We start from the raw sequence: 27,101 nt of genomic DNA on the forward strand, positions 1-27,101 counted from the left end.
ATGGCCGACGGAACAAGAAGCCAGCCTGATCTGCATCCCAGCTGCCGGGGGGGCAGAGCTGCTTCGGTAGTCCCTGCTCTGCCTTGCAGGGTGACAGCGGCGGGCCCCTGGTTTGCCGGGACGAATTCGCGTGGCGCTTGGTAGGCATCGTGAGCTGGGGCCAGGGGTGTGCTGAGCCCAACCACCCTGGGGTTTATACCAACGTGGCTCAGCTCCTGCCATGGATTTATCACGTCACGGAGGTAAGCTGGAGCAAACAAAGGTGCACGTTCAGCCTGACCTACAGCCACGCACGCTGCACAGACAAATCCCAATGCTAGCATCCTGCTTTAACTCTTCACCACCCTACGCTCACCCTTGACACACGACCCTCTGGGACAACCTCTCTTATGGTACTGATTCCTTTTTTTGCCTTTTTTTTTTTACTAGATCTACTAGAGAGATGAGGCAAGGAGAGACTTCACAGAGCAATGCTTTGCCCTTTCCACATAGTACGTGGAGAACAGTCGAGGACTAATTCATAGTGTGTTACTATAACCCTAACAGAATCCCCAAACAGCACTAGAAAACATGCTCAATATAAATAGTTTATTAAAGAAAATACCAAATTACATTTCTGTGAACAATTCACACGGGAGAAGTAGTGTTTTTCAAAATACGTGGGTTTTTTGATTGCTGTGTGTAAAGGGGCAGGGATCCCATGAGATACCAGCGTTACGGGACAACTCTCGGTCTTCAGATAAATTACTTGGAGGGGAAGAAAAGAAAAAGCGGGAGTTTTAAGCAGCAGTCAGATTTTGCTCCACTATCTCCCTTCCTGGCTGCGTTCTCACACGCTGGACTCAGTCTAACCGCCGATGTGACTGCATTTCCCTCTCTCTGGCTTCTACAGTTGACAAAGTGAGATTGAAAAATTCAGTCAGTTTTAAGGTATTTGCCATGAGAAATAAAGCCAGGAGGAATTTTGCCCCTTGTGCAGAACCCTGTGACTTCATCAACAGTTCACCGGGAACAGGATCTCCTCTTCCCCCCTCCCCCACTAAATTTTCACTCTCGAGGTCTGCTCTTTGGGGAAACCTGAGGTGGGAAAGAGCAAAATTTGGCACTTCAGCATTCTTAGAAGGATACCAAAAGCTACCGAAGTCTGTGAGTTTCATGTGTCATTTGCAGGAACAGAAGAGGTAAGACAGAAAGGGGCTACACGCCCCCTGATGGAAAACTGCATAGATAAGATTAACTACTGAGAGAGAAAAATCTCTCTACCAGACCCTTAGGGAAGCAAGCTTGAGATGACATTGTACAGTGCCTCACGTGACAGGCCCAGCTGACAACAGTGCCTGTTTTCACAAAGAGATGTTGGACACACGATTTGATTTATTTCTCTATGCTGGGCTTGACAGGAAGATGAAATCCTAGAGAAAAGAAATCAGCGCACATCACAAAAAGCATCTCTTCTTCACCAGGACTGTACACCCACCACTCATGAAGGAAAACTTGGATCTGGCCAGAACGCCTCTGGGGAGCGGAGCATGGCGGGAGACTGAATTTTCAAGCCCAAACTCCGTCTGGCTGGCAGGTGGAGCATAAGCGGTTAGCGTCCGTGTGGTGCCCACCTTTGATTGTGTAGTCCCAGATTCGCAAAGCCATCCTATTTGCCCTGCTACAAACACTGAGCTAGGAAATGTTTCTTCTCCCTCAGCCAAGCCCCCAGCAAGCGTTTACCTAATGCTAAGCTTTTTTACACCGGTACAAATGGGAAGGGTCAAATCCAAAAAATATTTGAAAGACTCAGTTTGCTCCTGCTTTATCAGAAGATGCAACATGTCGGAGTAAACACGCAGCTACTTAATTTTGGCCAGTGCTGCTGCTCTCCTTTCTGTGTTCTGGAACAAGGCTCGGATCAGGCTCTTCACTTCAGCTGCGGAGAATTCAGCTGCAAGAGGCCCCTTCCCATCCGCCCACCTACAAAGGAGAGAAAGATCTTTATTTAACCAAAATGCACAGAAACGTCATGTTAAAACAAGCTTTCTGATCGCTTGTTACAGTAGTAAGTTTGAAGGCAAAACAAAACAAATCCAGTTAGCAGCTTATTAGCTGCAGGCAATCGAGTCCAGAACTGTTTAGCTGGGTCCATAAAGCAACAGGTTGTGAGGTGACTTTTGCACTCATAAACCGTGCCTTTTCCTTCTCCAAAATAAGCCCGAAGCCTGCCTGCAAAACTCCCATCGACCTCTCAAACAACGTGGGGGGGGAGCGGTGTTTATGGCTAGGTGGAAGTAGAGTCGGGGACCTTTGGTGTCTAACATGGTTCCAACAGCAGCACTGAGCAGGGCACAGAAGAGGAACTGCCTTCCCTCCGGGCTTTCTCCATAGCCGGGACCTTCTCGGCTTAGCCTGCTGCGGGCAGGATGTTTTCTTGCCATTCAGACGTATGCGTGAGGCAGCTGTGAACAGCGACTGTCTCGCTTCTGACAACTCGTGCCAACCAAAGTAATAGAAGTAATTATGCAATCCTCACGTATAATTCAGATGACCCCCCCCTTGCAAGTTAAAAGCATGAAAGAAACAGTGCCTAAAAAGCAGAGGCTAACCATACGGCATGACTGCAGCAGCAAGGCGCAGCTACCATCAAAAGCAGCAGGCAAAACGCCAGGCCACCGACCGTGAAATACCTTCGAGAAGCCAAGGGGAACACAATCGCTCTGCGGTTGGCTCTCCCGAGGCACTTATTTTTTTACCGTTGCCTTTTCCTTCGCAGGAGGCAGCTGAATATATGAGCAAGTTTGAAATGGATTACAAACACCCAGCCAAGAAACAGCCCCAGCAGCAGTTATCTGATACGTATTAACGATGAGTGCCTTCCCCCTGAACGGAGTCCCTGAGTGCAGTGCCCTGCTGACGTCAGACCGCTTCCCCGCTCCCTCTTACTGGGGCGAAGAACTGACTGAAAAGGAAGACGGGAAGACACCTACTGATCTACTATTTCTTGGAGGTTGGCTTGCAAGATGATCATCAGCTCTTTGAACGTCATCCATTTCTGCACGTAGACTGGAACTTCCTCTTGGTACTTCTTATTTTTGTCGTCTTCAGGTAGCGGGGTGAAAACTTGGGGTCCTTCCTCCACCATGGTCCTACAGAGGGCGTACAACCTATCTGCATCTTCTGCAGAGATATCCTAGAATCGAACAAATGTTAACAGAGGGGCAGTTAGACGTATTTTTGGAGTGCCAAGCAGTAAGTGAAATGAAAAAAAGGCAGCCATGTGTGTGAAGATGAAAGCGGTGGTTTAGATCACGTTTAACATTCTCAGGCTAACATAAGTTATTTCGTGAATAGCTATTTCAGCAAGTTCTCAGTGATTGCCTCAGAACAACGGTTGCGCTTCTAAACAGCGTACCTTAGTGCGACAGCAAGCATTTCCCTGTAAAGCAGAGGTGTCGTGATGAAGGTCTGAACAGTTTACAAGGAAATTGCTCAGGCACTGTCAGCCCAACGATGAGAGCCAAGATTTTGGCAGGCACAGCCTGAGCAAGTGTCCGGGAAACTAGCCGTCACGGGAAAAGAGGACTTATTGGCCTAATGCACAGTGGGAAGGCTCTTTAGATGTAGACTACAACGAGAACAGATGCACTTATGTATTTCATCATTTGCTGTGAAAACATATTTTAATTAAGACATGTAATAGGATAGCTGTACTTGACCCAAGGTAACCTGACAATCACTTAAACACAGCACTGGGAGTCAAATGGAGATTTGAACAGATAAGAATTTCAGTTGGAAATGCCACAGGTATTTTGGCATCTGGTGCCTAGGTAGGATGGAGACGTTCATTAGAGATGCACAGACTGAATCAGAACAGGTGGAGTTTGAGACAACGGCTAACTCCTGTGCCCTGAACAAAGAAAAAGAGATCAGTTCATAGAAATGTTTATAGTAGGAGTGACGCACCTACATGCAAACTAAGATGAAATCATGGCTGCTTCCCTGGCTCCCCCTTGACTGCAGAGTCAGGGAATTGCTGTAAAGGTATATATGGTCTCAACTAGACGTGAGTTATTGGTATCCTTAATGTTTCTCCTAGATGGGACCACAGTTATACTTTCTGTGAAAGATAACGGTTCCCCTGAAACCTGATCTCGGAAAGAACTTCCAGGGGTCACAAATGCTAGCTGTTCACACCACCCGATGCCTGGCATGTCCCATGCAGTTACCTCTAGGGCAGCAATCCTAGTGACAACCTCCGAGAGCGCTGTGTTCAGTAAAGTCCCCATAGCCTTGCAGTATACGTTCACTGGAAGGACATCTTGCCAGACTTTTCCCAGTCTTTTCAACTGATGCAATACCTGGAAGATAAGAGCTATGTGTTATCTGCATGTTATCAAAAAGAACATCACGAGAGGCACCAAAAGATAAGGCAACTACAAGTGGTCCGAAACCAGTTTGAAATGAGCAAAAGGCAATGTAGCATCCTGCTATCGCATAGAGCAGACATTCCTGGGAAAAAATGCAACGTTTTCAGTTTGCGTTAAGGCTCATCAAAAACGTGCCAGATCTTTTCCTTGAAAAATTAAAACCATTATAAATGTACTATAAAGAAAAGTTCAAGATTAAGAAGCTTTTCATTTCAACTTGGAGCAAAGGCACTGAACTCGGCACGCTCTGATTTTACAAAAAAGATACAGCCCGGGGAAAAAAAAAAATCACGCAAGAAAATTGTTGTTTTGAACAGTTCCACTCTGCTGAAACACTGCACACTTCTCAGGACTGAGATTACGTACTGTTCCTTCCCAAGGATGACATCTACAGACAATGGCATATTTGGCTTTGGTGGCCTGCTTACCTGCCTTATTGCTTTGTTTGCTGCACAGTAATTTTCCTCATCATCCATATTAGAAAAATTCCTGGCACTTGACAGCCTCTCCAGGATTTCTCCTTTCTGCACTCGCATCTGGGCCAGAAAACACTCCATCCCTTTAGGAGCAAAAACAAGCAGAGAGAAGCAATTAAGCAATTATTACATTTGCTCTGCCAATTTAGAGACTGTAAGTGCTGAATAATGAACTTGCTATAGCCTTTTGTTTTTAAAGGAATTTCCAGTCTCTAAACAATCTCATCGAGCCCATTTAACTAGGCCCACTCACGTATTGGGTAAGCTCTTGCACAGTTTGCACTGCTACACCACTTTTGAAAAAGAGCCGAGTAGCAGAATTAGCAATGGATGACAGGCTCCTCTTACAACCTTATCTCAGAATTCCTTTCCATAGAATAAGCTATAGAAGCTAAAGAAGCTATCAAAGGACTGAGCGGCAGATCCCAAAATAGCTGAGCGCCCCAACATCTCACTGGATAACGAACTGTTCTTGGAACTATGTGCTGGAGAAGAAGAGTGGGGTTTCAAACAGTTGGGCCCTAACCAGCCATCTTGCTTGGACTCCGGACGCTCTGTCCGACTTCCTAATCTAGAAAACGTCCTTGCTACTTGTCCAAAACTCTCAAATAACAATCCATCGCTGGAGTCAGCAGGCACGCGTTAAATCACTGGGCAGGCAACAAATGCCAGGACCGGTCACCGTGTCATCCATCAATATATCTCCACACTGAAAAGTAAAATTACCAAGTCTCCTGAAACCAGGTACCAGATCTACAAAAGTAGCTGCTCCGTCGCACAGGATGTTAGTCAGGCGGTATCGGAACTGGTGTCCCAGGGTGAGCAAGTGGTGAGCAATATACATGCAGTTGTTGTGGTGAATGGCTGCCAGCTGGGGTAACTTCTGAAGGTTCTCTCTGTTCCAGGAAGGAGAAAGAGAAAAGGAAGAAATGTATTTATTTAGACCAGGCTCTGTTCCAAAAATTGTCACGCCTACCCTAGAGAAACTCATAGGCTGCCTCAGGCAGATGTTGCAAGTAACTAGCTGTAGGCAATGCCTGATAAAGACAGTAGTCAGAATAAAAGCATTTAACACGCACAAGACACATCCACACAGGAACTTAGAGGAAAGAATTTTCCCGGCTAGTGAAATGGCACTTTGGCATGTGTTACATCCGCATTGTTTCGCGCAACGGGCTTTCAAACAGGAAGATGCTTTGTTATAGCATGATGGTGAGGAAAAGAGAGAGGAGTCCTTTTCAGTGTTCTCCGACAGAATTGTATACTTTCAATCTCCATCGTTGCTCTTTTTTTACAGGAAAAACATCATGAAAAGTCTCTGCGTCAGTCCTGGGGTCGAAGTTATGCGGCTGGATTCAAACACAACCGGTATGAGAACTGTATCTATCTCCTTGGTCATAAGACTGCCAACTCAGAAACTGTCAAGCACCTATTTTGCAGCAGGTATGATTTAATAATAGATTAAGAGTACGAGCTTTCCGCAGCTGGAGGAACCCCTCGGTAATCTCTCTAAACTGGGGACAAGTGGGGCTGTTCCAATAGCATTGTTCTCTCTCCCTAACAGGCCCTAGGTAATACACGTGCACAGACACACTTACTTGTGGTACGTTGGCACTACATCATAGAACAGCTGGAATATATTCCGCACAGAGTAGAAGAGCTGTATACAGCTACAAGGAAAACAAGGTTCACGTTAGTTTGTTGGGGGAATTAACGTCTTGTTCACAAGCGACCCTCAACCTTCTCCAAACCCAGGTTTTATTAGTAGTAAAGTACTGGTACAGAGAGCGGGTTGTCGGGATCAATTACAGCGCTGTCAACAAAGGCAACGCTCTGGAAAATTCACAAAGACTTCTCACAAAAGCTGTGATGACCTTGTAAGTTCAGTGTGGAAAAGACAAGCTTCAGACCACATGTCAGAAGGGAGATACGTGAAACCCAGGAACAAAGGGGACAGTGTCCTTTCCCCCACCAGGTGTGCGTAAATAGTCAACCCCCTCTCTGCCACGGTACACCGAAGGGCATTCAGTACCTCGGCAACTCTCCTTCTTCAGGGTTGTGCTCTCCCGTTTCTAAAGCAGACTGTACGTGATTCCTCAAAATGTTTTTGTCTCTGAAGAGCCCTGCCAGGTGCAGAGCTGGAGTTCTTTGCTTTCACCCAGTACAAAGAAAGCAAGAACTCGCCTCAGAGAGCGGTGATTTTTCTAGACAACTGACAGCTAACATACAATAAAACACTGAAGTGAACACTGGTAGCGTTTCTGAACGCTCTCAACTGAAGTTGGGAGTTTAAAAGTTCTCTTAAGCTAGTAACAGATGCTTGGTGCTGTCAAAGGCAATAAGTATCTGACACCTAAGAGTTACCCGCTGATACGTAATTCCTACCACTGATCTGTGCTGGCTGTAGCCTCCACCAGCGTCTGATAAGCCAGCTCCATCAGCTTCTCCACTGATGAACTGATGCGGCACGTGGGCAGAGAAAATGTGTACTGGCTCAGTTTAGTCTCATTCTCCAAATTCACCATGTCGTTATGCAGAAGTTTAGAAGTTTTTTCCATTTTTAAGTGATCTCCTGCCACAGGACCAGGAAGCCTTGGTAGGGCTACGCAGGAATCAGGTGTGATCTAAGGGAAAACAAGAGAGGTATAATATAATTTAGAGCCCACAGGAAAGAGACTGTGCAAGACTACAAAACGTTGAATGACAAAGGTTTAAGACTCAAGATAAGCACAAGGCCGCAGAAGTCCCCTAAGACTGCTGGAAGTCTCCTGGCTTATGAACGACACAGCAGACCACGAAACAATCTATATAGCGTCGCATACCTGGAAGCAGCTCTGTAAGTAATCCTCTAATTCTTCTTATGTTTATGACACTAGCCAGAAAAGCCTATAAAAGCAAACTTTAAGTACATTAACAACATCTTGTTAGTGAAATAATCTACTTGAGCTCTATTAAGAAAGGCTTTGAAACCACTGTTTGCCAAGATCCCCAAATAATCAAGAGTACTCAGTGGTTCACAGAAAAAGAACTCGACTGTCCTAGACAAGCCTTCTTCAACAGCTATTTTTCCATATGCAAAAACAGTGTATTGCATCAACAGTCACCTTTACAGTATTGTGTATTTCTGAGGTCATCAGGTTTCTGGCCGCCACAATCACATCCTGGCACTTCTTGTTAGCAAAGTGGGAATTGACATTACGGGCATATTCCAGTAAATCAGTCGTGTCTCCCTTCAAAAACTGCATGCTCTTCAAGGCTTTTTCAAATTCCTCTGTGGATTTAATCACCTGAGAAGAGCAGACACATATTATACATTAATGCAGTTTCCCAAAATCAAAGAACAAAATTAAAGTTGGGTATAAACTCTTCCACTCAGCTGAAAGCAAGGGCTGAACCTAGGTTTTAGAGGGCTCTAACCATCCACCAGATTTCCAGCAATCTTTTGGAAAAAGCTGGCTCAGCTGGGGGCCATGATTGCACAATAACACGGTGTTTGAACTGCAGGTTTGTCCCCCCAGCCGTGCTGGCAAACTAATTCAAGAAGCGGAGGAGCAAGATGATCAAATTTCATTACACTAGGCTACCTGGGATACTGGGACCAGGAGGTTTATCCTACAACTGCTTCTGTTTGAAACAGCTCCCGCTCCAGGAAAAGGAGCTTCTTCCCTAGCAGTAAATTGTTTTACGTATGCAGTTTTCAAAAAATTTGTGGCCCATACAAGAAACCCCTGTGATCATTAACAACAAATACAAACTGAGCAATCAGTCCTCAGGAGGCCAAGGTGAGCAAGCAGCTCTGCCACGTCATCATCTTCAGCCTCCCACAGACTGCCTCACACTGCACACCCTGAAAGTCTCCGGGTCTTAGCTAAATATGGCCTGAGTTCCAGCGATCAGAGACCTTGCACACTTCACACGACAGGAAAAACAAGCCACAGCTTAACAGACAGAAATACACAATTCTGGATTAGCGAAACGCAGCTTTTTGTTGAAGCTGGCCACCCGGCATTTCCACTCTACGGATCTGAATTTTGAGACCTACCTCTACATACTGCTCTAGTTTGCTGCTATTGGTCGGGATTGAATTCACCAGACAGTTCTGAATGAGGCAGTCTGATAAGTCTTCCCATATCATATCACCCAGCAGTTCTGCGAGGGTAACTCTGCACTCCTTTTTGTCTTCCGCCGGCTCCTCAAGAGGCACATCTGAATTCAAGAGAACAGAAAGCGGTTTCATTACACCCGATTCCTGGACCAGAAGCTTCACCAGCTCGTTCAGTCCTTTCTGTCTGAACAGCATTTACCAACTGACCCATAATCTTCTAATGGAGGTATTCTTCTTATCCAGGCCATGTGCTGGGCCTGTGGAATCGCCCAGCCGATTAAAAGACAACTGGATTTACGCGTAAGCTGAGCCCGCTTTCCCAGCATGTTTCTTTCGTGAAATGCTAGCAAAGCCCTGGCCAGTTTCTAGGCAATGGAAGATCCCGCGTGCGACCAGCCTGACCGAGGGAGCTCCCTGGATTGCATCCTGACTTCCACCTCTGAGACCAGCAGCATGCAAAGGTCTTAAACGCAGTGACTGGTTCATAAGCAAAAACATTTACCAAAAAATTAATTTGTTGATCCCTTTGAGCCAAAATACTTTCCTCCTTCGTTTTCCCAGCTCTGAATGCTGGATCACCGCTAAGTCCAGTTTGACAAGGTGCCAAGCTGTTCAAGAGCACAGCATAGCAAGTGAACGTTAAAAGCTGCTTAGACCTTACGCATAATTCAATGCTGCTTAATAACCAGATACTCCAGAAAGCTTCCGCTCCAATTAAATGAACAAGGTACTTATCTCAGTCTAATTCCAAAAGGGAGAAAATACCTACTCAGCAGGTATTTGTGGAGAACTTCAAAAACAAGCTGGATCTTGTAGAAAACCTCCATAGGAGAAGAATGATCCAAGCTAGGCTCCTCGGTCTTAAAACGTAGGATGAACACATCTGACTGTTCCTCCGCGAATGGCTGAAGGGACGGGTATGAAATCAGCGGCTTGAGGATGTATTTCAGCAACAACTGGCCTGAGAAATGAAAACCAGATGTTTTCCAACAGCAGAAGGCAGGCGGTTTGCTCTAGTGAGGCCCAACCGTGACCATTTTGGATATAGAGATTCTTCAGGTGAAATGGAAGAACCGCTCTCTTGATTAGCTGTATCAGGGCGCAGCTAATGAGGTAAAACACTGGGTTCGGTTTCGCTATAGACCATTTTACTTGTGTAAAACACATAGAGGCCTAACAAAGAGCAGCATATTTAATGTAAAGTGAAAAACAACTTAAACAGCTGGAAGCATGAAATCCTGTCTTAGCATCCGCCATACTTCATGATTTATTTTATCAACACCTGAGAATGCTGAAGCCCGGAGGCTGCCTGAAACCAACATCCTTGCTCTTGGTAGATGAGGAGGCTGTAACTGGAAAAAACTCTTTAAACATCAGACCTTGAAAGTACATAGCCTAAGATCAAACCAGTACACGACAGTAAATTGTCAGGAAAGGATAAGTAATTCTGTATAAATAACAGGATAAATATTTTCCTATTAATAAGAACCAGAGCGTTCGCCTCGCACTCCGTGGGAAACACAAGCCAAGAACGAAAGAAATCTTCCAGCGTACCGCTGAAGTGAACTGGGTCTCGACATCCATCTTAAAACGAGCCTGAACTCATATCCGCTCGGGCTGCTATAGTTATGTTTATCTAGATGCACGGTCTGTCTTACCAAAAATTTTAAGCTTGGCGTGCAGTTCTCCTAGGACAGCAAATGCCTGCAGCACAGAAGCAACAGGTGGGCCAGCAATCTCCTCCTCTTTTGATGGCACTGTGCGCAAGTGCAATTCTGAATGCATGGCTGACTCCAGGCTGCTGCTTTCTAAAGAAAAAGAACCATCTCTCGGTCAGAGTGCCATCTGAGATACAACAGATCTGAGAAGCTCCTGCACTCCTCAGGTGGCAGCTAAAGCAATATTCTACCTCTCCCTGTCCTGGTTCCGGCAAGGATGGGGTTAATTTCCCCAAGGAGCCGGCAGGGGAGGCACGTATTCCATCCCACGTGACCCCTGCCCCGCTATAAAAGGAGCTAGCCGGGGAGCGGGAGTCAGTCGCCACTCGGGGGCGGGCTGCGGCGGTGCGGGTCCGGTAGGTGCGCTTCGCGGCGGTACTGTAATCGCGTTCTTATATTCCTTTATCGGGGTTATTGTTTTCTTTTTTTCTTCCCTTTGTCTGTTCTGTTAAATTATAATATTTCAACCCACGAGTTTTGCCCTTTTCTGCTGATTTTTCCCACGGCTGTGGGAGTCGAGCGAGCGGCTGCGTGGTTCTCTGTTGCTGGCTGAGGCCAAACCACGACACTCCCCATTTCCACAAAACACTGTTGCTGTCAAAGAGCATCAGAAGAGGGCATAGAGTTCCTTATGTTACAGTGCAGTACAACAGAATGAGAGTTGTTCTCTTATAATGATCTAGAATTCTCATTTCGGTTGCCTGGCAATGGAATGACATTTAGTGACAATCACCTTCCTTGCCCTCTTCTCATTTCAAGTCAAATCCAAAGGAAAAAGGTTTTTTCCTTCCCAAAGAAAAAGGTGGTGTTTCAATGCAGACAGCAACGTACAGACTCTTAGGCAGTTCTTGCAATTAGCTGTTCTGATCTCTGTTTCAATGTTTTCTACGAAATACCACAGAAGAGGCAGTTGAACCTTCAAAACTCTGACTACATCAGATCGCTTTTGGGAGCACCTAAATACTCCAGCGGTATTTAGTATCCAAAGAACACTACCAGTCATCACTCCCACTCATTAAGTTATGCCAATGGCAGGTAGAACTCCTTAAACCAACCATAGGTCTACAGTATTACTGTATTTCCTGTCCTGTAGGTTCTGGAAACCAGACACTTCAAACAGTGAAACCGACACAGTGAAATTAACCAGAACTGTCAGTACCTTTTGAAGGAGGAAGCTTCCACACAGCCAGTTTCTGCCATTCTTCTCCCAGATGATAGAGCATGTTCTGCGTCTGCACTGTGAGCTCCGTGCCCAGTGCTTTCAGGATCTTCAGCTCAAAGCCCTTGCGGGATTCCAGCATTTTCAGGCTGCTTCGTGCCTGGTGGTGAAGATCAAACACAAAACATGGGTAAGTGTCGCCTCCGCTAACGAAAAGCATCTTGTGAAATTTATTGGCAGTATATATGAACAATACTGTCATATGCTTTTAAGACGTCACAATTACCTTTTCCAGTTGTTGAGCTGCTGCAACATACTTCTTTTCCAGCAATGCAGTATTGTAGTCTTTCATAGCTGTATCAAACTGTAACAATCAAATAGATTCATATGCCACTGTGTATCTGCTATGAGACTACCATTTTTTAAACCCCACGGCTACAGACGGGGGAGCTATAGACAGTTATTCCAAAGAGAAGCCCAGAATAATGCCACAGACTGAGCAGCAGAGAGGATGACTACCACTTCTGGTTTTAAGCTGCTTCCCCTCCTCACCTCCTGTAGCTTTTTCAGAATGCTCAGAACCAGTGTGTCTCGCTCCAATTGCTGCTTCAATTCAGTGAATTCGGCAACAGCGACGTTGAGATCTCGCTGAACCTAAAGTCACAAATTTTTTGGTTCATTTACAACAAGCAAATGTAATCAGATGCACTTCCTCTTAAAAGTGGTGATGATATAAAGTTTAAATATTTCTGTTACTAGAATCATCTGTTGAGGAGGGAAAAGGCTGCATCCATTTTACTCCTTGCTAGGAAGATGCTTATAAGCATTGGAAACACTTACAAACTATTTTCTCTTTTACTGCTTGACAGGTTTTTTAAAGGAGCCGTTGCTGTGTCACACCTTACCACAACACACAAGGCCGATCCTTCTCTCCTTTCTGAAGGAGACGTGTGACACACTTTTCCGACTGTATGACAGAGAGCAAAGGCCGCCGATCCCTCCATGACGGTTCTTTACTTAACACCCCTAATGTGACACACACCTCTGCAGCGCGTGTCACCTAAAGGCACTTTTTAGGGGTGATCTCATCCAGGGCTCTTAGTCAGGAGTCCTCCTCCCCCCGTGCCCTTGCAACACACCACGACGGGGGGTACAGGTTTGGGGTGGAACTGAATGGCATCCACCGCGGCCCCCGGGGCTGTCACCTCGTTTTCGATGCCCGCTTTCAGCAGGGCGATGTTGCCGGACAGCCCGTCCACCTTCGACACCAAGTCCTCGGCGCTCTGCATGCTGGGCAGGAACTCGTTATACTTCTTGTTAATCATGTTGCAGACTTCTCCCTGAAGAAGAAGGACCGCAGGGACGCCGTCGCGCAGGCGAGCAGCGGTCGCAGACCCTTCCCCGCCCCGTCCCGCTCGCAACCGGCCGCCGGTTCGCCCCCTCCCGGCCCGACCCCCCCCGCAAAGGAGGGCGAGAGACCACCGCCCGGGCGGGGCAGCCCGCGGCGGCGCCGGCCCCGCCCCCAGCCGGGCAGCTCCCGGCCCCCGCCCCCCGTCCCCGTTCTCCCCTCGCCCCCGCCCGCCCCGTTCCCGGCCCTGCCTTCAGCTCCTCCACGCGGCGGGAGAGCCGCCCGATGCGGGTGCCCAGGTCCTCCTTGTCCAGGCGGCCCGAGTGCGCCAGCACGGCCGCCACCAGCGAGCCCGCCGCCGCCGCCATGGCCGCGCTCCCGCCCCGCCGCCGCCGCGCAGCACCACGGGACGGCGCCGCCCCCGCTACGGCGGCCGCGCTGGGGCAGACCTCTTCGGGGCGTCTGCCGCGCCCGCTGCGGGAGCCGTGGCTGCGGGGGGGTCCGCGGCCCCGGGGGACACGCGGCTGCTGGGGGTTCCGGCTGCGGGGCGGCCCTTGGCTCTGGGGGGTTCTGTGGCCCCGGGGGTCCGTGGCTGCTGAGGGCCCGTGGCTGCAGGCTGACCCATAGCTGCGGCGGCTTCCGTGGCCCTGGGGGGCGTGTGGCTGCTGGGGGCCCTTGGCGGTGGGAGGACCCGTGGTTGCCGGGGGGGATATGACTGCTGGGGTCCCCGCCACTTCAGACCCCCTTGTCCTCCCCTGCCTTTCGGTGGGCAACGTGGCTGGGGCAAGGAGGCGGGCCCGGGGCATCTCGGGCATCCCCCAGCTGCTGTGGGAGGGAGGGAGGCAGGGAGGGAGGCAGCTCCAGCCCCCGGCATCCGGGACCTGACAGAGATCTCGGGGTGGGTGGTGCGTCGCGGTGAGGAGCTCCCTCCGTGTACTCTCCTCTGAGCGGGGGAAAGAGCTGCCACCGCTTGGTGCCATGTGGAGGGGAAGGGCTCTGGGCGCCTGGGCGCTCCTCGCCAGCCTGGCCGTGGCTAGCTGGGGTGTCCGAGGTAAGTCCCTGGGCATCAGCCGCGGCCCGTGGGCTACTGGGGTGCTGACCGACACAGTATGTGGAGATGCCCGGTGTGGTGCGCCCGAGGGACCCTGCACGGGCAGCGATGCTGGGGTTCATTCCATGGGCTGCAGCAGGTTGGCACGGTGCCGGTTGGGTACTTGCCGTGGTCCCTGGAGACCTTGCTTCCACCATGGGTGTGGTGGGAGGGTGGTGGGAAGCAGGTCTCTGCGGCTTGCTGGGGTTGCCCACCGCAGCACTTTGATGTGAGGTTCGTAAATGTCGATGGGGAGAAGGGTGCGATGGTTCATGAGAATGGGATGGCTCTGATGACTCCGCCTGCCCTGGACCATTGCTGTGACAGTCTGGAGCCCTGTGCGTTACTGCCTGGCTGGCTGTGAAGGCTCAAACCCGCCTCGCAATGAGAGAGCATGTGAAGTTGGGCTTGGCAGTACCACGATCTTAGACCACGCAAGCAGGAGAGTCTGTGCTCTGTACTCTGCAGATAAGATGGGGAATTTACTCTCCGTTTGCAGACTCTGAAGGTGATGCCTTTGGGCTAAGGAAGCAATTCTGTGCGGTTTTTTGCATGCTTTTCACTAAAAATGTTTTTTGCTATTGGGTAAAAATCCAAATGGGGTTTTGCCTCCCTATTTGGGCTCAACTTCTGTCTCTGCCGATGGAGACGTTTCACTTTCTGTTGAAATGTCTCTTACTGCAGTTGCATTTCAATACTCATGCGACCTATGTGTGGGGTGGGGGTCATGCACATACAGTCTGAATGGAGTCCAGGTAGATGCCTAATTCCAGTTAGTTTTCACTCTAAGGGAATTTTGATCTCTAAACTACCCAGAGCTGCATTAATGTAACAACAAGTTGAACATTGGACTACTTTTCTGCTGGGTAGTCTGCTTTTTGCCGAGTTTTTTATTTGCAGCGTCCTTTTTGCTGCTCAGGGGACAGCCTAATGTGATGCTCTCTACAATAGCCATCTCCGTGAATGATCTCTGAGCTCTGCAGCACTGCGAGGGTTGAGAACTCGTCTGTGAATCTTTCTGCTCTCCTTTTTTTTACAGGACAGGAAGTAATCGTGAAAGAAGCCAGCGGGAAGGTGTTCCTGCAATGTGTAACAACCAGCCAAAGTGAAGTCGCGTGGCTGAAAGGGGGGACCAAGATAGGAAACACAACACGGCTGGACTTGGGTGCGATTTACGATGACCCCAGAGGCATCTATATCTGTGAAATAGACGGAAAGAAAAGCTCCCCGTTCCAGGTGCACTATCGAAGTAAGTGTTGCAGACCTGGTTTCTAGAGCCAGAACTGCCTGGAGCATTCACCCAAGCAAACTTTTGAGGGAACTACTGATTTCCCAGAGTTTGTGGGTGGTTCCACCAGTTTGTGGAAGTCCCGACAGCTCCTGTGCTCGGTTGCCCATGGGAACAGCCAAGCTGCATGTTCCTCTGCATCTGGTGTCCCTGGGAGAGCTCTACAGCTTCATTTAGTGCAGTAACTCAATGAGGCACTCGTACTGCCTCCTTGCTGGCTGCTCACTGGCTCTGCTGTGGCCTGCCTTGAGTGCTGGGGACACGTGGCAGCTTGCGCCATTGCCTCGGATCACGCAGCAAGGCAGGCTTAGTCCTTGCTCTCTGTTGCCCTGGGACTGGTGCCTGCCTGGACTGGCAGAGACTCAGACTCAGACTGACCCTGGCAGCAGGGCAGGGGTGGCCTAGGGGCAGGGTTCGTGTCATGGTCCTGCTTTCAGTGTCTGTGTCCTTTTGGCCTTCCAGTGTGCCAGAACTGCATCGAAGTGGACGCTCCCACCATCTCGGGGATTGTGGTTGCAGATGTTGTCGCCACCGTCTTGCTGGCAGTTGCTGTGTATTGCATCACCGGCCAGGACAAGGGACGCATGTCACGAGGTGAGGGGAGAGCCCGGCTGGCTGCCTGCGGGTGGGGATGGAAAGCCTGTGGTCATGTTTAGGAGCTGCGTGGTACCTAGGGACTTTCCGTCGCTGCCTCCAGAGCCCAGTCTCTGCAAGATGCAGGTAGCCACCAGCATAGAACGTGGCTAGGGTAGGGATCAACATGTGCGCTCCACGCACCGTTCCCGCCCTTAGCTCAGCTTCCCAGGATAAGCCATCAAATACACAAGGTTCACCAAAACATCATCCCAGGGATGGCAGCTGGTGGCACAGGAACATCTGAGGCCTTACAGGGGCTTTCCACTGAGCTTCCCAGAGGAAGTAAAAGCATGGGGCTGAAAGCAGCCGACCATTTGGGTTTATTTGCAAATGTTCACCACACTGCCCATCGCTCCGCTGATCCTTGACCACCACCTTTCTTTATTCAGCTTCTGACAGGCAGAACCTGATTGCCAATGAGCAGCTCTACCAGGTGAGTATGGGCACACGTGTGGGCTTCAGCACCTCTGCGTGGTGTGGGGCTGCGTGGTGGGACCGGTGTGGCCACGACGGCACAGCTGCTGGGGGATACTCGATGCCACAGGGCGTTGAGCCGTGCTGGAGATTGCTCTCTGCTGGGGCGTTCACAGCCGCATTGACTGAGTGACCCAGAGGATGGGGCAAGGTCAGCTGCCCCCTGCCTCTTACTCTCTGGGGTTGTTACGCTCTGCATGAGGGAAGGGAAGGGAAAGCTTGCCCAAAGCTTGTCAAAGGGAGGGCTGGGCCAGCTTCCCCTGTTCCCTCCCTCCCAGGGCTGGACAGACACAGTTGTAGCTCATCTCGCCTTTTTTTCTCCTAGCCCCTTGGCGAGCGGGACGACGGACAGTACAGCCGGCTGGCACCTGCCAAGGCCCGCAAGTGAAGTGGGAAGACGCCGGGGCTTGTGACTCCTTCACAATGGGAGTGCTGTTACAGCAAAGGCACCGCCAGCGCCGCCGTAAGCTCTGTGCTGGCAGAAGACAGTGTGGATTTTTGCCTAGACAACCCTCTGGACGCTTGCCAGGGTGGGCTGCTTGTAGCACTCTGCTCTTTGCGTGAACTCTCGCACTTCTGTATCCCTCTCATTAAAGATGAGCCTATCCCGTCGCCTCCCTTTTCCGTCAGTTGTGTTGAGGCCTCGGGAGCTGTGCAGTCGCTGGGGAAGGTGCGTGCTGGGGATGCGATCTGCCTGGATCCCTGCGGAGCCGTAAGTCTCCTGCCTGTCCTGGCAGGACACTGCTCTGCCAGTGCAGGCGGGTGCCCGTGGCTGTGCCACCTCTCTGCCAGGATCCAAATGACATCTGGGTCCGTTGTTGCTGAGGCTGGGGATGGTAGACCTTGTGAAGGGAGAGGGTTGCTGCCCTTGATAGTACAAGAGGCTTTGTCTCATTTAATTCTCCTTCCAGAATGGGGAGCGGGGACACCAGGAGCACCGTGACGCTCAGCAGGGTCTGTGTCACCCCTGCAAAGTGCCTGTGTCCTCTGGACAGAGCTGGGTGGCTGGCAGGAGGAAGGCCGGGGGACTTTTCCTCTGCACATGCAGAGCTTGGCATCTAATCGCAGCCTCCGCCCCTCACCCTCCTCTGCCTCTGCAGCCCACCTTTGTGACCAGGCCAGGGATCTTTAGGGGGGCATTCGGCAACCTCCCTTTCAGGCTCACTAGCCCTCCCAGTGTGCTGAGTACAGGATGCAGTCGAGCAAACTTTCAGAGCCTTTCCCATCTCAACCATCCTTCCAGACATGGAGCAGCGCTGGGTCTCCCCACACCAGCCCAGCTCCTCCTGGCAAGGTCCCCGCTCCCTAGTGGGGAGCAGCTCGTGCAGTCTGACTATGGCCAAAGTGGCAGGAAGGTAACAGACAGGATCAGCAAGCAGTTAGAAACTTCAGAAACCAGGTCACCCTCCACGTGCCAGTTGCACACACCTGTAGGTTGGGTTTTCCTGCTTTTCTGTGAATCCGGATGACAGGCTTTAGAGAGCACCAGGCGGTGAATGGCCTTGTGACTCCGTGGTATAAAGTAAGTACCAGCAATAAAAACTGGCCATGAATCTGTGAGGCTTCTGACACAGCAAACAATGTAGGCTGTGAAAAGCTGTGGGCGCACCTCGTGCCCTTACAGGAATCGGTGTGTGATCAGCCTTGCGGAGAGTGAACAAGAAAAGGACTTGCTTTCCTACGGTGTCAGCTCTTTACAGGACAACATTTTGCTCTTCGCAGGAGCAGAAAACCGTCCTAGTGTTTTTTTTCTGCTCTAACCTGCTCCAGTGAAGGGTGAGCCTGATAGGACCATTGCAGGTAGACTATGCCAGTACCCACCTTTGGTCTGCAAAGCCAACTGGTAGGACTTTAGGAGAAAAGTGACCAGCAGACTGCCTAGTTCATAGCACTTTCTACACCATCAGATCTCAAAGCAAGGGGCGAAGGTGGCAAACCACACCCAAAGAGCAGGAGAAACCTGGAGCTGAGGGGGTGAGTATGCTCTGCACTAATCAAAGACACAGCAGGGGCAACATTTACAGCTCGTCTGTTTGTGAGAGGCTCCTCAGCACATCACTTTTGGGAGAACAAAGAGATATTTCTGCAGTGCAGCTAAGCGCAGAGGCAGAGAGATGTTGTCAGTGGATGGGTGGTGATGCCCAACTGCGATAAGGAGAGGGTGGGATGGCACTGCTTGGGGCAAACGCTAAGCGAACATGCAGCCCTATAAATGGTGGCAGAAGCACCGGGGTGTAGCTGGAAGCAAAATGTAGACCTTGTACACCCAGAGTGCCCGAGTTTCCCATGCCCCGTTCGTGGCAATGGGCTGTATGGCTGGGCTGAGCAAGTGTCCTTGGAGCAGTGATGTTTTGCAGAAGCTGAGAACGTGGCCCAGAGTGGTTTTAGAGCTGCTCGGGGTTAGTACTCTGTATCTTGCAATCTCCCTCCTAGATGTTTTGCGCCTTGTATGGTAAACCCAGCTGTGCTGCCTTTAAAACCACATCCTGCAGGGCAAGCACAGCAACGTGAAGTATGAAACTTGCTGGGCGTTCATCTCCCCGTGCTGAAACTCAAGGGTTAAACCAGCCCCAGCCCCCATGGCTGCTGCTGTTTCCTTGCTTCAGGGCTGTTGCTCTGCAGAGCAACAGAAATGTGGCTCACTCAGCCAGTGTTAGAGCAGAAACGTTCCCAGGCACCGCAGCAGCTCTTGGGCCCTTCTCCTCGAGTTACTACCTGTGCCTTGCTGCTGCTGCTGCTTTGGAAACCGCAGCTTTTAAAATCAGGCACGTTTAACATTTGTATCTTGAGTGCATGGGACCTCAGCCATTTCACTCGCCCCCAGACAGCAGCCCCGGACGCGCTCCCCAGCTCCTGTTGACCCCTGTCCTGCTCTCAGGTCCCACTCTCCTAGGCACAGCAGTGCGTTTTTGTGCATGTAGTTGTGTCCCCCCCCAGCCCCGTCCTGGCACAGACTGCTCCCAGACCCCTCGTAGGCTGCTGCAAGGTGAGTCAACACAGACCCACAGAAGCTGTCGTTGTCTTGGACTGCTCCTGACTTGGGAACTCCCCTTAACAAAACCTGGTTTTATTTAACAGAGACAAAAACACAGGGGAAATCTTTTCCAGCGCGTACCTGGCGGTGCTGTCTCCCATTTTATTAATATCTTACAGTTTTTAAGTGTATATAAAAAAGTTAAAGTGGATCTTTACCAACAGCAAAGCAGCTCGCCATCTTTCCAAGAAGCCCAGGCAGAACTCAAGTTACAGAGCTGAAATGGGGAGAGAAAGGGCAGCAGCAAAGGACAAATCACAACAATCACCAAGAGCAACAGCTCTGGAAAATGACACTGCCAGCAAATGTACTTGTACACCCCTTAGGGTACAACACACTCAAAATAAATGTGTTTATCCTAGACTATACTATAAAATATCAGTAAAAAGTGGACTCCATGAGGCCTCCGGGATCAGACAGTCAGTCCAGCAAAAGGGTTTGATACTCTCTTGGATTTTGTAGGTCCTCGTCCCGGGCTGAGCCAGAGTGCCTGCGTTCCAGTCTGGGAAACATGCAAATCCCTGTTGTGCGCTCATTCTTAAGCGGGGCTTCAAATCTTAGCTGAAATACCTAAGAGCCCCACTACTTAGTAGCAACAAAGACTTATGCCAAGCACTTCTATTTCCTAATAGGAGGCTTTCAGATGGCTTGGGAAAGTGCCAAATCCTCATGTGACCCTATGAAGATGTTCTGCCGAAGGTGGATGCAAAGTGGTACTCAGCCCCACTCATGTCCTATAGAAGAAGAGCTGCAGGATGGAGAGGTCAGTCTGCATGTACTGGTAGAAGCGCTTCTCTTTTTTTTTTAAGGAAAACGGTTCTTTTTGACTGAAATATTTTCTTTCAAAGCAGTGGCTTTTCTATGAAAATGTACCATTTTGCTTTTAATATGCTGTCTGCCCTTGTTCCTTTCGTTACAATCCTGGGCAGCAATACGAAGGTAAGCTATTAACATGAGAGCAGGACAAGGTCAGAGGCCAGTCACTCTGAGAAGGACCCACTCTTTGCCCACTAGCTACCCAGGGAGGCATGGGGAGGAAGCGGAGGCAGTCAGGGCAGAAATTAAATGGGAGGGAATTAAATGGGCACACAACTGGAGCAGAGAGAAAAGTGCAAGGGAAAAGGAGGCCAGGAATCACGAGTCAGGCTGCAGTCCTTTAATGTGCCAATGTGCTCATTTGTTTCTTTTCCCTAACGTCAAACCGAAGGCTGAAGTCACACCTCAGGGTAAGACAGCAGATTGCAGCAGGGTGCCTGTCCTGTGTGGCCGCCTGGCTTACCCCAAAATGCCTGGGCCTCAGCAGGTCGGCAGAGAACCGGTACCAAGCTGGGCAGAAGCACTTCGCCGCCGCCGCTGCTGCTGCTGCTGTTTTCCAGCCTGTCATCCGTGGGAATTTCAGAAGCCCCTGGGTTCCAGGCCTGCATACACTTCCCGCTGGCCCTTCCGGATGGGCTGTGGGAACAGCAGAGATGTTAGTTCAGGAATCCTTACTAACACACTCTCAAATAATGCCAGAGTCTTGGTGTGTGCAGGAGGCAGAGCCAACCACAACAGAGTGGTGTAGTGCTGCTCTGGTAGCGTGCACAAGAAGCTGTAGTTCTGCTCCCGACTCCTTGTGTCAGCACTGGGAGAAGGGGTCCACCCTCACCACCTTTTTCCCATGCTCCTGTGAAAGCTTGGAGGTTGACTGGGTGCTGCCTCAAAGGAGCGAAAAGGATAAATGCTTTCCAGCTCTGGCTATCCCTCCCCAACCAGCAAAGAGGGGTGGAAAAAAAATGCAGGTTCTCCATACCTCGTAGTCCGGGTTTGGAACAGGGGGAGGACGCTGCACCTTCTGACCTGCAACAGAGGCAAAGAGAAGTAGGTCATGCTTGGTGATGATCCACCTAACCAGCACGAGGAACCTCCATGGAGATGATCCCAAGGTAATGCACACCATGGGTCAACTTGCATGGCTTTATTATAAGCTTAGAGCTTTTAAAGACCTAACTGCTGCGGGTAGGAGGCTTCATGATCATTGAGGAGGAAATCAGCTTTCTCGAGAAAGTGTAAATTTCTAGATTTCCTGGCTGTGAAGAAATACTTGAAAACAAGAACTCAGCACACAACGTGCACAATAAGCACACGATCGGGAATTTAGACCTGACGAAAGGGTTATATCAGCTTTGTGGATGCTACGGGAAGAGTGGCAATGCCTGATCTGCACAAAGCCCGGCTGGGGAGCACCCGTGGTACCTGTGCGACAGGCAGTCTCCTGGTACAAATGTCATTGTCAACACTTCTCGAACAAATCGGAACCGGCACGGTGAGGTCACCACCCTGCATCACTTTACCCTGGCATTTATAACCCGTGAGCCCCACTGCTGGACCCACTGTGTCACCAAACCATGGCCTCAGAAGTCAGAAATTCAAATGCGTAGTTTTAATAACACCACAATTTCTAATCACATCTTCTGTGCGCGGGCCTAATTCTTGGTCTTTGATTGCCCGAGACAGCAGCTGAGCGGGCCAGGGCCAGGCTGGGTTTGCAGCTACACTTGCAAGCTGAGCATCCGCCGCACAGTTTGCTTCAGCACCGACTCAACGCTGCTGCCTGTGAAATGGTTTCCTATGGGCAGGAAGCCTTTGACACAACGCGGCAGCTGCACCCACCCCATACAAGAAGGCAGCCGGGAGCAACAGATATGGGAAGCAGGAGCGTTTTTTGGCGAGGTCTTGGCTTGGGGGGGAACAGAGGAGGCTCTGTCGTTCGGCAGGGGTGAGGCCTTCGTTTAGCGCTTAGTGGACATCATGGAGAGCTGCCTGACATGGCTCTTACCTCGTGGCCGACTGCTGGCACCGCTGCTCGCTCTCCCCTTCCTGTCTTTGCTGAAGTAATAGACCAGAATCAGCACCCCGAAGGTGATGAGAAGATCCGCAGTGATGATCCCCGTCACTGCCAAGGCATCCAGCTCCTCACAGTTTGCGCACACTGCCGGGAGGAGAGATGAAGGTGCTTAGAGCCGCCGGGCACTCTTCCTTTCCAGCATGGAAAGTCCGGGCCTCGCTCATCTGTTTAGTGCTAGCAGAAAAGAGACGGTTCTGGGTGGGAAAGAGAAAAGAGCAAACGGAAAGGAAGGGGGACAGCACAGGCCATTCTATCCACCCCACCATTTCGGTCTGCAAACGCAGACGGGGGGCTGCTGTGTGCAGCCTCCTTCCCCACCCTCCGCTGTTCGCGTGGCCGGAGCCGGAAGGTGCAAAACATCCCCTAGATCATTGCCCCCCTGTGCCTATGCTGGATTCGAAGTCCCGAATGCAGAACAGCTGCCCAAATCTCAAACGGCTCAGAGGCTTAAATCGCTCTCTCGGGGTGGGGTAAGCCCCCCTGGTTGGTGGGTCACAGACGCCAGGCTGCGTGCTCCGGATGGGAGGCTTCCACTCTGCAAGCCAAGAAATGCCTCTGGCCTTCGCGGCAGACATTACTCTTGACTTGTAGCGTGGCAGAAGCTGTATAAAAAAAGATGGCACGCTGTATACGTGGGAACCACTGCCATGCACCCAGCTTGAGGGCAGCGGGAGGGAAAGGCAGGGAGATTCCGTTCGCCCAAAACGTGCTCTTGGACTCTTTTACTGCCCACGCCGGGCGAGAAGGACCTCGGCAGAATCGCATTCACCCAGCCCAGCAGCACTGAAAACCAGGTCTCAGCTCCTAATAGCTGTTACTGAAATGTGTAGACTTTATCTTTAGCCCATAGACTGAGCGCTGTTTCACTCACCTCTGGCATTCAGGTACATGTCATACTTCTTATCACCTGACAAACAACTCACGTTGGCAGGAAAGCTGTCGTGATTCTCTATAACGTACTTCCTCTCACTGTTGGGTGGTTGTGTCCCAGTTGACTGCCAGACTATGCTCTCTTCAGTCAAGGGACATGTGATGGTCACTGTGGTTCCGGAAATCTCCACCAGGAATTCTTTATTGGAAGGTAGGCCAGCGAGAAGGGAAACCAGCATTACAAAGAGCTTCTGGGCAGGCTGCCCTGCACACCCTTCATCCCACCGCGACAGTTTGCGCTGCAAAATCTTTGATTTTATGGTGTAATGTAAATTCCCTGTGTATGCGTCTTTTGCGTGCATGTTTTCCTTTATTTTTTTACACTGATTCTTTGCAACACTAAACAGGGTCAAAATGCCATCACAGAGCGTTCTACTCTCTGTGAGCCAGCCTGGCCACCTGCCATTCATCGTTCTCTTTGTCCACACGCTTCCTACTCTCTGCAAACGGCCAACCCTGCTTGGGACCACTAACAGTGTTCAGGGGCAACTCATTACAGCTGATTGTTCTGATCGGTGATGACAGTAGCAACTAAAAACCAGGATTTTTTTTCCTCCTGAAATACTGCTTGAATTTGAATATTTATATCCGCCTTTTAGTTCTCACCTGTGAGGCATCTGAGTCTTTATATCATGCTAAATAGTTAAGAATGCTGGTAAAATACACTTACCCTCCTGTGCTTCGGTATCATCTGCGAAGAAGAGAATAATACATGTTAACAAATCAGTCTGCTGTAATCTTACTGCTTGTTGCTGTTGGGAAATGCCCAACCCCGCTTGGGGGTCATGAGCAATAATTAGGGGCAATTCATGACAGCCAATTTTTTAAATCAGTCACATCAGTAACAATTAATGACCAGGGAATTTTTCTTATCCCACAATATTTGCAAAATTCAAATATTTCTATTTGACTTTTAGTCCTCACTTGTGAGCCATAGTTGGTCTTTTTATCATACTAAATAGTTAAGATTGCTGGTAAAATACACTTACCCTGCTGAGCTGCGGTGCCAACTACAAAAGAAAGAATAATAAGCGTTAAGTAATGTAGCTACTAATATCATACACCTTTCCCACTTCAAGGATATCCTTTCTGAAGTCAACTGCTTGAAAGAGATGCTTATACTCCTGTTTGCGCTGAAGGCATTAGAAGCATTCTGTTAGCTGAGACAGGATGTTGTTTCGAAATGAAGTCTTTCCCTTTGGAAGCCATTTTAAACACCGAGTAACGCAGAATGGAAATGTAAATAATTTTCTGACCCAGTTTAGAAAAAGGTTATTGCAGGCCCAACAATTTTGCTTTATTATCACGGATCAAAGACTGCTGGCAAACCATGCCTAGTTACTGCAGTAAGAACCACCGTCCTCTGCAAGAATGTACTCACTGGAGGGTTGGACCGTGACGCTTGATTTAATGCTGCCAAGCAGTTTAACTATGTGATTTTTCTCTCTTGGTAGGAAACAGGTAGCTCCATTGACGTCTCTGGAGCAGCGGTTAGGAGGTCGGAGTCAGGTTTGCTATTTGCTTTAAAAACATTTGTCAACAGAAAGTAACATAAGTAAGTAAAGGAATGACCCGGATTCATGTGTTCGGCACTGTTGTCTCATCCTGGGTAATGCTTGCTTTACAATAGGAGTTACTTGTAACAAAATTGCAGATTTGAAATTCCACAGGCATAGAACTTGGCTGGAGAGAAGGTATCTGATGCTTTTTTCTTTATATAAGACAAATTTAAATTTGACAAAAGAACAGGCCATCGCTAAACCAAATGTCTTCAATCTTCTCAAAGAATAGCAGTTGGTATTTGCAGCACATTGGCAGAGCAGCTGTAGTCTAATTTTAATTATCTTCCAAACTTATCTTTCATAGTTGCCAGCTTCTATATAGTCTTTACAGATACTCTGCGCTTCATCCTAAAATGGCTTTCTAAACGCTGGTCAGTTCAAACTCATAAAATGGAAATTGCTACCACTCCCGTGATACCACAGATATCACAGCCAATCTGAACTGAAGTTACTTACCTGTGATCTCAAAAAGGTTTAAAAAAAGCGCATGAATAAAGTGTAAAAATAAAGGTAAACCCAGAGAACCGTATAGTTCGCGCTGCTGCAGAAAGCAGTGCACCAAGCTCCAACCCTGCTGCATGAAGTTTGGAGACCAGCTACCTTAGTGACTCAGCTAGTACGCAGAAATTCACCAGGGACCTTAGGTGGTTTGCTCTAGCCTGCGAGGTTGGAGGCCCCTTTCCCTGCCCCTGCCGCCGGCCCTCTGAAGGGAACGCTCACTCTGGAGAGCAGCAGTCCGTAGGCACCGTACGTGCCGGTTGCAGGAGATGTGGCTGCAGGTACTTTGCAAAAGCAGTGGCGCGCCCCTGTGCTTTCCCCTCTGCAGCTCCTGGGCAGCCACCCGGCGGGTCCCCGCGGGCTTCTGGCCAGCTGTACTCACCCGCACACAGCAGGAGGCCCAGGAGAGGCAAGGACCGCTCCAACCGCATCCTTGTTTTCCTCCTTCTCTTGCTCTTCTCTACCACATCAGATTGGCATCGCTGAGGCCGGCTGCGAGGGAAGAAAGAACACATTGGCTGTTCAAGTTCTCTCTTACAAGAAAGAGGCCCAAGATTTTTTTCCCAGAATTGCGTACGGCAACGAACTGAGCAGCGCTGGGGAGACTCACTATTTCCAGTGAAACCTGCAAGCAGCCAAGAAAGACACAGAACACGTATGGTAAAATAAGCCCACGTCAGGAAGTGCGGAGGCTCAAAACGTCTTCACGGAACGTCACTGACAGCAAGGGGTGGCTGCTCTGCACCAGCCCAGTTCAAGGCTCAGGAGACCTGTTGTAACTGCCCTGGGAGCAGCAGGAGAGAGAAACGAGCCTGGATTAGATTTGCCATCAGGACCTTCCTAACAACTTTTCAAAGCCAGTGTTTCTGAAGTTCGAACTACTGTAAGCAGCTTAACATAGTGCTGGAATAAACGAAGGGACCAGAAACGCCACAACAAGCTCAGCACCTGGCGACACTGCACGGCCAGCGGAAAGGAGCCTGTAAGCGCCAGGCTGTAAAACCCGGGGGTTTGAGCTACTGGTGATGCAACCTAGACTCTACTTTTGTTATTTCATTCTAACACGACCCATTTATTTCTGCCGCCTCTTCGAGAGTGGCGTTTGCCAGCTCCTCGCCCAGACTCGCCTCTGCACACATGCTGACAGCGAGGAGCGCGGCGGAAGGGGGGGCTACGCACAGCAGCCCCTGCTGCAGGCGGACCTGAAGCCGATGCTCTGCTCCCGGCAGGTACTCGATGACACGTGCTCCTGCTGGGAGGGAACTTGCTTAACTGTGCTGCTGTTTCTCTCCGGTTTCGGTATGAGACTGCAAAAGCGATTCTACATTTCCATGCAGCATTCCTGCTCGTGTTATGAAATGCACCTACGATAAAATCAGCTTCATTTCTTTCGATCACATTGAAGTCTGTCTACTCACAGCCCTCACAAAAGGCGAATGCTAGGGGGAAGGCTGTCTCTTTGGAGAAAGCCTCTGTCCCCCAGG

At 49.8% G+C, this 27,101-nt stretch overlaps 3 protein-coding genes across 4 annotated transcripts; 1 reads left to right on the plus strand and 2 right to left on the minus strand.

The window, feature by feature from the left end:
- Window positions 1–577: 577 nt before the first annotated feature.
- ZW10 (zw10 kinetochore protein) lies at window positions 578–13,586 on the minus strand (the record flags this gene model as incomplete). Its single annotated transcript, XM_082493802.1, has 16 exons — window positions 578–1,962; window positions 2,973–3,175; window positions 4,212–4,343; window positions 4,841–4,971; window positions 5,615–5,784; window positions 6,487–6,558; window positions 7,274–7,512; window positions 7,993–8,175; window positions 8,931–9,094; window positions 9,763–9,954; window positions 10,652–10,801; window positions 11,871–12,030; window positions 12,157–12,234; window positions 12,423–12,524; window positions 13,076–13,210; window positions 13,470–13,586. The coding sequence occupies 16 exons, from the start codon at window positions 13,584–13,586 to the stop codon at window positions 1,842–1,844; spliced, it is 2,349 nt and encodes a 782-aa protein (XP_082349928.1). The 3' UTR covers window positions 578–1,841.
- Window positions 13,587–13,927: 341 nt separating this feature from the next.
- On the plus strand, window positions 13,928–17,312 carry CD3D (CD3 delta subunit of T-cell receptor complex). 2 transcript variants are annotated; one of them, XM_082493805.1, is made up of 5 exons: window positions 13,928–14,269; window positions 15,348–15,557; window positions 16,059–16,190; window positions 16,622–16,665; window positions 17,032–17,197. In XM_082493805.1, exons 1-5 carry the CDS (start codon window positions 14,197–14,199, stop codon window positions 17,092–17,094), a joined length of 522 nt encoding a protein of 173 aa, XP_082349931.1. In that variant the 5' UTR covers window positions 13,928–14,196; the 3' UTR covers window positions 17,095–17,197. The 2 variants fall into 2 exon arrangements, with proteins under 2 accessions (XP_082349931.1, XP_082349930.1); XM_082493804.1 differs by lacking the exon at window positions 16,622–16,665 and having other exon boundaries at window positions 17,032–17,312.
- A 3,594-nt stretch (window positions 17,313–20,906) lies between these two features.
- On the minus strand, window positions 20,907–26,103 carry CD3E (CD3 epsilon subunit of T-cell receptor complex). The gene is made up of 7 exons (XM_082493814.1): window positions 26,000–26,103; window positions 24,547–24,567; window positions 24,228–24,248; window positions 23,499–23,696; window positions 22,559–22,711; window positions 21,533–21,579; window positions 20,907–21,192 (listed from the first exon to the last, which is right to left on the minus strand). Exons 1-7 carry the CDS (start codon window positions 26,046–26,048, stop codon window positions 21,136–21,138), a joined length of 546 nt encoding a protein of 181 aa, XP_082349940.1. The 5' UTR covers window positions 26,049–26,103; the 3' UTR covers window positions 20,907–21,135.
- Between the last annotated feature and the right edge of the window lie 998 nt (window positions 26,104–27,101).

This window comes from Vanellus vanellus, assembly GCF_965231255.1.
Source record: "Vanellus vanellus genome assembly, chromosome: 21".
Taxonomy (NCBI): Eukaryota; Metazoa; Chordata; class Aves; order Charadriiformes; family Charadriidae; genus Vanellus; species Vanellus vanellus.

Bases quoted from the DNA above. Each gene is read 5' to 3' on its own strand.
- CD3E (XM_082493814.1), bottom strand. From the start codon at position 26,048: ATGCGGTTGGAGCGGTCCTTGCCTCTCCTGGGCCTCCTGCTGTGTGCG. The intron at 22,712-23,498 runs GTGAGTGAAACA...TCCTCCCGGCAG, and splicing joins CATGTACCTGAATGCCAGAG to TGTGCGCAAACTGTGAGGAG. The intron at 21,193-21,532 runs GTATGGAGAACC...CTGTTCCCACAG, and splicing joins TTCCAAACCCGGACTACGAG to CCCATCCGGAAGGGCCAGCG.
- CD3D (XM_082493804.1), top strand. From the start codon at position 14,197: ATGTGGAGGGGAAGGGCTCTGGGCGCCTGGGCGCTCCTCGCCAGCCTG. The intron at 15,558-16,058 runs GTAAGTGTTGCA...TTGGCCTTCCAG, and splicing joins GTTCCAGGTGCACTATCGAA to TGTGCCAGAACTGCATCGAA. The intron at 16,191-17,031 runs GTGAGGGGAGAG...TTTTTCTCCTAG, and splicing joins CAAGGGACGCATGTCACGAG to CCCCTTGGCGAGCGGGACGA.